The sequence below is a fragment of the Arachis duranensis genome, chromosome 3, assembly GCF_000817695.3.
Source record: "Arachis duranensis cultivar V14167 chromosome 3, aradu.V14167.gnm2.J7QH, whole genome shotgun sequence".
NCBI classification, from domain to species: domain Eukaryota; kingdom Viridiplantae; phylum Streptophyta; class Magnoliopsida; order Fabales; family Fabaceae; genus Arachis; species Arachis duranensis.
The window spans coordinates 79,958,775-79,968,705 of NC_029774.3; the positions used below are offsets into that span (position 1 = coordinate 79,958,775).

General features: G+C 32.5%; 1 protein-coding gene across 1 annotated transcript; it reads left to right on the top strand.

Moving 5' to 3' along the window:
- Positions 1-548: 548 nt before the first annotated feature.
- On the top strand, positions 549-3,650 carry LOC107479623 (inactive protein kinase SELMODRAFT_444075). The gene is made up of 9 exons (XM_016099747.3): positions 549-837; positions 917-1,071; positions 1,149-1,243; positions 1,316-2,253; positions 2,332-2,492; positions 2,579-2,655; positions 2,727-2,874; positions 2,948-3,118; positions 3,200-3,650. Exons 1-9 carry the CDS (start codon positions 642-644, stop codon positions 3,221-3,223), a joined length of 1,965 nt encoding a protein of 654 aa, XP_015955233.1. The 5' UTR covers positions 549-641; the 3' UTR covers positions 3,224-3,650.
- The last annotated feature ends 6,281 nt before the right edge of the window (positions 3,651-9,931 follow it).

A 9,931-nucleotide genomic window follows, 5' to 3' on the forward strand; every position in this document is an offset into this window, starting at 1 on the left:
GTAATGCATGTGGGATCCTAAGGAAGGCACTGAAATCAGCGGTTAATCTGACTCAATTGAGTTTTGGGATCAGTCGAAGAGGCACAGGATTTAGTTATAGTGTCTCACATACAATTGTCCCTTTCTTCGTGTCATCATTTGCTTGAGATTATCCTTCATTTCTACATTTTTTTTTATTGTTATTGTTATTGTTATTTTTGTCTTAACCGCTTTCTCCTCTTTCTTCTGAGTCACAATCATTGTTCAGAAAACTGTTACAGGAAAATGCCAAGAAGAAGAAGATGATGGGGTTCCCCGGCTTCAAGCTTGCCTCACCTGAACCCATTTTCTCTTTCAACTCTCAAATTGCATACCCTCCTCATCAAGGATTCAAAATTCAAGAAATTACTTCTCTTCTTGTGCATGTGCTTTGTGCTGAACCCAACCTGGCTTTTCACGTGCTCATGCTTTAACTGAAGTCTCCTTGAAGTTTGTGTCAGTAACTGAGTATTTAGTATTTCTTGTGGTTCCGAGGATGTTGTCACCCTTATGCAAAGTCGTGATCTTGAACCCGAATTCAGTTTTCTAGTGTTTGTGATGGGAACATTGAGATTGGGGGGGTTTTGGTAACTTCAATTTTTGGCAGAGTTTGGAACTTTGAGATGAGCAGCAAAAAGGAAAGTTATGAAGAAGTAGAAGAAGAAGAAGAAGAAGAGATGGTGAGTGGGAAAGTGGTAGTTGTTGCAGTTAAAGCTTCAAGAGAAATTTCAAGAACTGCTTTGGTTTGGGCATTGACTCATGTTGTTCAACCAGGGGATTCCATTAAGCTGTTAGTTGTCATTCCTTTTCTCTCCTCAGGTGTTCATTCCACTCTCAATCTTGCTTTTACTCATTTTGATTTTGTAAGAATCATGATTTGTGATCTTTACATTTTCAGGCAAGAGGAATTGGGGATTCTCAAGATTTACCAGTGATTGTACCACTAGTAACTGGAGATCCCACTTAGGAAGCGCTTCAGATCAGAAAGAAATTATTACGAGTTCCTGTTCCCAATTGGTGCTTCAACTACATGATTTATATGATCCAGACAAGGTTGGTACATAACACTGTGTTTGTCTTTCTAATGCTTAGTATTCAGGTTTTCAAATCTGCCAAAAATGTTTATACAGATAAAGATCAGCGTCAAGATTCTTTCGAGTTCTTTATGTGGAGCAGTTGCCATTGAAGCCAAGAGAGTCCACTCAAGCTGGGTTATATTGGACAAGTAATATATATTTCACATTATGTTTTTGTTTTGTGTGTTTCATGTTGTCTATTGATGAATCCGTGATTGCAGAAAATTGAAACAAGAAAAGAAGTGCTGCATGGAGCAGCTGCATTGCAATATTGTAAGTATGAAGCGATCAAGGGCAAAGATTCTGCGCTTGAATTTGAACAGTTCACCGAAGATGGAACTTAATGATGGGGGGTGTTCATTGTCATTGGAGCTGAGTGCATATGCAAAACAAAATCCAGACACAATTAGAGGTCCTGCTGTTACTCCAGCTAGTAGTCCTGAGCAAGGATCGCCGCTATTGACTGCAACTGATATTGGTACCTCATCACTATCGAGCTCAGATCCTAGCACTTCACCATTTTTCCAGAGTGATATTTATGAAAGGCGAAGGCACGAGGGACTGAAAAATCTGGAGTATATTGAATCTGACTCGGAGAGTGAAAAGCTAAGTTTATCTTCAAAAAGTTCATATATTCAGCCCTGGATTGCCAATGTGATTTGTCTTGATGGTGAGGACAGTATGCAAAGGTTGGGCGATCAAGACCCTGTCTTAGGAGTGCTTAATTGTAAGATTGATGTCAACCTAAGCAAAAGTGTTAGAGATGCAATTTCACTTGCAAGAAATGCACCTCCTGGTCCTCCTCCATTGTGCTCTATTTGTCAGCACAAGGCACCTGCATTTGGAAACCCTCCAAGGTGGTTTACATTTGCCGAATTGCAACTCGCCACGGGTGGTTTTTCACAAGCAAATTTCTTGGCACAAGGTGGTTTTGGTTCTGTACACCGCGGCGTGCTACCGGATGGGCAAGTCATTGCTGTGAAGCAGTATAAATTAGCCAGTACACAAGGTGATAAAGAATTTTGCTCAGAAGTTGAAGTCTTAAGCTGCGCACAACATCGGAATGTTGTGACGCTAATTGGGTTTTGTGTGGAGGATGGTAGAAGATTACTAGTTTATGAATACATATGCAATGGCTCTTTGGATTCTCATCTTTATGGTAAATTCCTTTTCAATTCCTTTTATCCAATGATCTTGATCAGTGAAATGTTATGATGGATGGTAATCTATTTCGCAGGACGAAAACAGAAAGTACTAGAATGGTCTGCTCGGCAAAAAATCGCAGTGGGAGCTGCTCGCGGCTTAAGGTACCTACATGAAGAATGCAGAGTGGGATGTATTGTGCACCGTGATATGCGACCTAACAATATCCTCCTTACTCATGATTTTGAAGCACAGGTATTATTAGCTGCCTCAACAATCATTTCATTGACTTTGAGGTAGTAACAGCCTAACCAGTTTATGTTTATGAAAATGGATGTTAGGTGGGAGATTTTGGACTTGCTAGGTGGCAACCTGATGGAGATTTGGGTGTGGAAACCAGGGTCATAGGAACATTTGGGTACATCCACATTAAATCCGATTTCTTGTTAAATTAAATAAATTTCATTGAAATGGGATTTGTCTTGGTAGGTATTTGGCGCCAGAATATGCTCAAAGTGGGCAAATAACAGAGAAAGCTGATGTGTATTCGTTTGGAATAGTGCTATTGGAGCTTGTAACAGGAAGGAAAGCCATTGATATAAACCGCCCCAAAGGCCAGCAATGCCTCAGTGAATGGGTAACAAACATACATGCATGTCTCTCTATCTTTTCATTTCATTTCATTTCATTTATGCATCTTCATTGGATAGGCACGGCCATTGCTTGAACTTGAACACGAAGAAGCAGAAGCGAGAGAAGAGCTAGTTGATCCTATAATATGGAAAGGGAAAGGGTATATTGCTAAAGAGGTTAATCGAATGTTGCAATGTTGCTCCTTGTGCATCCGAAGAGACCCTCATTCAAGGCCCAGAATGTCTCAGGTTCCAATATTAACTAACTAATATTCATACCAATTATTACTACTTTTCGTTTATACTTATTCATATTTATTATGATTATAGGTGCTAAGGATGCTGGAAGAATGAACATTGTACACTCTAATCAAAATCAAACTTGGATTAATTTCTTCATTGTACAGAAAATCACTACTCTATTTTTTTATTTTTATTATTATCATTTTGGTTCCCCCTGACAAGCGTAGCAAAATTTTGTAAAGCAAACATTTAGTCTCCAAGAAAATAAATTAATTAATAAAGAGAAAATAAACAAGTGTATTAAATAACAATATAACATAAAGGAGTCATTTAAAAGAAAAACAAAACAATAGAAAATCAAAGAAGCCCAAAAGGCTTGTTAGTATTTGGGCTTGTATTTGTGGATCATTATTTTTATTGGCACTTTGTGTAATAGGTCCAACAATATGGGTTATGTTTTCCCCACTCCACATGGGTTGGCCCCCCAAATTCAACAAACTCTAATCAAATACACAATACAGAAACTATATTCGCTCGACTGCCATAATTGCATTATTATATAATCATTTCCTTCTTTATGGTAAAAAGAGAATACAATATTACAATGTCATTGTCTTTCCAACAGTATTTGCTTTGGAATGAGAAGGGGAAAAGCATTTCTTTTAATCACTCGAACCTAATTACAGTATCGAGTAATTAACAAGGTTGGAACATTTTTGTCCCAGCTTCTCTGGCATTGCCATCAAGGCCTGCAACAAGGTCTTACTGTCTTTTTCATAAAGCTAGTGAGTAGTGACCCTATAAATTACTTTGAATTAACTGTGAAGATCTTTTATGTTTTTTCTTACACTTGTAATACAGCTGGCAATTTTACAAGGCAAATTAAACGTGCTTTATTTGTGATAGTAAAAGAATGGAAAATTGGTTCCCCAGATGTGATATTTTTGTCAAGATGTCCGTACGATACATCCCCATGGTCCTATTTTATTATTCAAAAATATTATTTGTTCTTTAAAATTTAATTTTTGGTTAGTTTTTTTAAAAATTTATTATCATTTAATTAATTTAAATATCTATTTTTATGTATCAATTATTTAAAAAATCAAAAAAATTTGAATAATATTTAAAAAATACTTAATTATACCGTTTATGATGACGATGAGTTCCCGTAGCTTCTTCAATAATAATATTATTTAAGATATAAGATAAGATGTGGATAAGATTTTTTGCCCATTATTTGAAGAAGAAAAACTAAACAGTTTTACGGGTAAATTATATTGTTACAATATGAAATCCCTTGAAGCATGTGGAAAGCAATTAAGTGAATTAACATATCGATGATGGAAACATATTACAGTATGTATTTTTTATACTTTTTGTGTTAATTTCAGTTGTCAATTTCTGCAGAGTCATGATTGCCATTTTTTATAATCAATTTCACCTTTATGTCGATCAATTCGTAATGAGCTGTAAAATAGTACATTATGATATGATAAGAGAAATGCGGAGACATTTTTAATTATCTTGGCTCTCCTCATTCTATTAATTCTCTCGGTGTTTATTCCGCTGTCAATTTTAGTAACTTATTACTTAAATTTTGTATGATAATAAATAGAATAAACCACTAAATTTATTTTCAATTTTTGAAGATGTTGACAAAAATATCTTCCAATTTTAATAATAATAAAAATATTTTTAAATTATTATAAAATGCGAAAAATAATTAAAAAATATAAATATGACACAATTTTTATATTTGATCTAAAATTTTATAAAAATGTTTAGATATTTATTTAAAAAATACAATAAAAAATATAAAAATTCAATTATAAAAATGAGTATTAATAATAATAAAAAATTAAAATATTTAATTTGCTAATGATTAAAATAAATCTGAATTACTTTAATGAAAAAAATTGTAATGATGAACTATGAAAAAGTAAGAAGAACTATAAAAAATTATTGTGAAAGTAATAGTTACTAGTATCCTTTTTATAGAAGAAAATGAAGGGTAGGGTTGGTAAAAAAGAAATAAATTTTTTACCTAATTTTCCAAAAACAATAAGCAACCATGAACGTGAAACGTAGAAGCTGCAAATTTTAGCTTCTCCTGAACGTGCGTTCAGAAGCAGAATCAATTCTGTGTTAAGGAAGATAAAAATGGCCAAACATAAAAGTGAAGCTTTCAAGAAGCTCAAACGTGCTTCTCTCCTCCCCAACGTGTTTGCCAAACACACCCTAACTCATGTCCTCTCATCAAGTTAACCTCCTCCACTACAGTAATCCACCATGTTGAGATGACTCATGTCCTCTCATCAAGCCGCCTCTAGGTTTCTCACTATAGCAGAAGATGAAGCTCTAAGCAATCCACTCCCTCCTCGCCATGCTGTCCTCTCTCCAAAGACTGTAGTCGCTTCGATCGTGGCGTCTCCACCCTAATTTCTTTACATCCGTTATCGTCGTCTCATTCGCTATTCGCATAGAAAAAATAATCAGTATCGAGCGTCTGCGTCATTATCATCGCATCTTTTCGGCCACCCTTCCTCGCGTGCAGCCGATTTACCACTCGTGGCCTTTTCGCTGTGTGTCTTCCATCGCAGATGTGACACGTCTCGCGTTGCTATTGTACTATCAAAAGTTCGCAAGTCCCTATCGCCATTGCAGACTGATGCTAGGTACGACCATTGATGCAACACACCTCATGCCAGACGCGTCTGAGTTTTTGTCATTGCATGTTTTCTGAGCCAGTGCTATCGGTCCTTCCACACCAATCTCCTCCTACTGCCAGCTCGTTCTATTTTGTCGTTGTTGCAAGCCTCCCAAGAGAATAATACCGGCGCATTATTTTTGAATCTGAATCAGATACAGTCACTCAATAGTTCAATTTTCCTCTCTAAAATTCTTATTTGTCCAAGTGTATGTGTCTTGTGTTTGAATTTTGATGATCAAACTTTAATCAAAAGACACTTCCATTAAAGACACATCTAACAAAAGACACATTAATTAAAGACACATTTAAATAAGTGTCAAACAGAAAACACATCCATTAAAAGAAAATTCTAGCCGAAGACACATCAATGTCTATTTTATGTGGTGTGTAAAACGTACATGTTCTAGAAAAAAAAAGTTACTCAAAATAACTAGCATAAAAAATGCAAGTAAATTATTAAATAAAAGTAAATTGATTCAGTATGTACTTTCACATTAGAGAAAGAAGCACCTTTCAATAACCTTTAAATAATACAACAAAGCAGGCAGAACTAGTATAATCGAAAAATCAGTTCAAATTATCAACTCAAACATCTAAAATTAATTAAAAAGAGAAACATCAAATAATTATACAAAATCAAAAAACATCTCAATTGAACCTCTAATACTAGTTTATGAACCCTAGGACAGTTAAAAAATTGTCCATTAAATAAAACCATACGAAGCTACTAACATGTTGGAGAATAATGGGGTGGACGAGGAGCAGCAACGCGTGATTTGAAAAGGAAAAAATGCGTTGGCGCGTCTTGGCGGTAGGCGGGGACTTGACGCATCCCGGCGGAATGATGATGGTGGTGGCGCGACATCGAAGGTTAGAGCGGAAGCGGTGCTGAACAACATTCTTCAAATAGTCGGAAACGGCGTCGGAGGTCACTTATGTGTCTCTGTGGCAGGGAGGTTCAACGACGGAATAGAGGGGGAAGAGTGATGCACGACGGTGGTAAAAAACTGGTAAGTAAAAAGGGTAAAAACTGAAATGTGATTTTCAATTAGGATAATCGGAGTATTTTTTTTTCTTGTACACTTTGACGTCCAGTCCAATAAAAATTGGTAGGAGTTCGTTGAAATTCTCTTAGTTATTTAGCAAGATTGTATCGAAAATATTTAGTAATCAAAATAAATTAGTCAAAAATAATTAGAATTTATTTTATTTAGTATTTATTAATTATTGTAAATTATTTATATATATGCAATTCTCTTTCTATTTACTTTTTATACTCTTTTCTATCTTTATATATATATACACATTCCAACATATAATATTATTATATATACAAATCATTATTGAGCTAATTATTTTAATGCTAGGGTCTTATATTAATACATCTTTATTTTATATATCTTTTATTTATTTTACAACACTTTAGTTACCTTTTTCTTTATTTATCACTTATCCTATGTTTGAAAGTAATGCTTCTTTTGTCATTGTACCCAAACACTAATAATCAGTGTCTGCTATGATTTCACGACCAATTGTATGGCCCAATTTGGTAAGATATCCATATATGTATATCTAATGGTGTCTACTTTTTAATAATATTTTATATTTATATTTATATTTATATATAGGATTTTGTTATTATGTGCCTTAATAAACATATCATAAAAAAATATTTTAATATTTTTAATATATATATTTAATATACTAATAATGTAAAAAAAATTATTTTTATAATAAATAACACTAAAATATTTTTTTATAGTATACTTAACCAATATTGTTAGGCACAAAATAGCAAAACTCTTATATATATTATTGACTTATTGTACTTGGCAATTAAGTGGCTGGTGGATGGCTTCTTAGCTTAGTTACTGGCCTTGGATGCAAACTCTTTCTAGCTAGCTAGGTAGTGGATGCTGCACTTATTGCCATATTTATTGCTCCAAATAAAAACTTAGATGGACAAGTCTTTATTTGGTTTTTGAGTACATAGTATAGGTAGTGAAAAATAATATTAAATAGGATAAATTTTGATTATGTTTAATTAATTTATTTTGATTACCAAATATTTTTGAATTAATTTTGTAAACCTCAATAGAGGGTTTTGGTTCAACAAAAGCAGTAGTGTATATTCTTGATAAAGAAAGGTGAAAAGAAAAAGCAAATTTGGGAATTGTTGAGATTGCTCATAAATTAAAAATCATATATATGAAAATTGTTGTTTGAGAAGCACTTGAAGCAAACATTGAAAATTCTCCAAATGAATTAGCATATGGCTGGTCAATAGCTTGATCTCTTTCAAATAAGATTCCTTTCCACGATAATGCCAAATGAGATGAAAGAGAATGAATATAATGGGACCTTGTCGCAAAAATTAAAAGACCAAAAATCTTCAACTTGCATTAATTGCCTTCCACCGATTATTTTTTTTAACAATATGAAAACGAATTTTAAAATTAGCTCAATAAAATAAAAAAAATATTTCACTTTTTAAATGACCTCCTAAATATTAATATTAAAATAATTATATGCATACTTAATAAATTAAATATTTAAATACTTAATAAATTAGATATCTAATATATTTATTATTTATATTATTTAATATTTTTATTATTTATCTATACTTTTTTTTATATTATAAACGACAAAGAAATACCATCAACAACTCATATAATAGTGAAACCAACTGCCAAACATAAATCCACAAGATCAACACCGCCTTAAAACAAAAAGGATCGAGGACATATACATTATTATAATATTATCATTATTATCCATGCCGACGTAAAAATGTAAAATACATAGTAAAAATAAATTCTCATCTCAGTATATAAAGAGTATTTTTATTATAAAATTACTAGCTATATAAATTTAGGAACGTCAAGAGCTAGATCTGGATTAGATAACTACCAATTTTTCTGTTTTGATATTTGATCCACAACTTGATTATTGTTACCCTGGCCTAGTGAAGAAAAGGCGTATCCGATCCCCTTCCCTTCTTTAAACGAATCTGTATCTCAGATTCTAATTATTGGGATAGAAGGATATATTATACGTATATTCGTTGCAAAGCCACCTATACAATAATATAAGCTAAGGTTTCTTTTAATTAATCATGATGTGATATGTCCGAAGGTTGGTAACGCTTGTTTCCTTTTTTTTTTCTATATACTGATTGACAAATATTAGAGTTTAATTTAAATTAAATTAAAGATACTGTTACATATATTTTTTTAACAAAGAAATAGTTTATGTGTACGTGACAACATGTAATTTATTAAACACATTGTAAAAGTAAAATCCTAATTAAATTATGAAAAGGGAATTGATTAATTAATTAGTCAAACTAAAGAGGCAATGTTGACCCTTGGTTTTGAATAAAATAGAGCCCGCAGGAAGGGTTTGTAGTTGCTGCCATGGATTCAGAAAGCAAGAAGACTTTGAATTTGAACACCACCATAATGTATTGATTGTCTGATTGAAACATTAATTATAATTAAGCGTTTGAAACATTCAAATCTAAGTTGGGTGAAGTTGTAAGATTTTATTCTCTCGTCCTATTCACGTAGTAATAGCGTAGACTTTTACGTGTACTATCGATCGGTTAATAATCTGTAATTGACTAATTGAAATTCGACCATACTAAAAATATTTTCGATTGAAATCACACATAATATAAAACTAGACCGATTTAAATGAAGGGAAAATCATAACCATCTGAGTTTACATATTAAATACTTCAAGTAAACATGCATGGAAAACTATTCTCTCCTTTTTAAAGTTATCCTCCTATTTTGCATAGGGAAATGTTTAGTAATCAAAATAAATTAGTAAAAAAAAGTTAAAATTTAATTTATTTAATATTATTTAATTATTACAATAATTAATAAATACTAAATAAAAAAATAATATTCATACATTCAAGTATAAATTAGGACATTGAATAAATATAAATTTGATAATTTTTTTTTAATAAAAAAGAAGAACAGAAGAAATGATGGATGATGACGTGTTAGAAAAAGATGATTTCCTAGGCGTAGATTAAAAAAAGAAGATAAGGTATGGATTTGTTTTAGTTGTTGTTGTTGCTATATATAATAAAGGAG

Bases quoted from the DNA above. Each gene is read 5' to 3' on its own strand.
- LOC107479623 (XM_016099747.3), top strand. From the start codon at position 642: ATGAGCAGCAAAAAGGAAAGTTATGAAGAAGTAGAAGAAGAAGAAGAA. The intron at 1,244-1,315 runs GTAATATATATT...CCGTGATTGCAG, and splicing joins AGCTGGGTTATATTGGACAA to AAAATTGAAACAAGAAAAGA. The intron at 2,493-2,578 runs GTATTATTAGCT...AATGGATGTTAG, and splicing joins CTCATGATTTTGAAGCACAG to GTGGGAGATTTTGGACTTGC.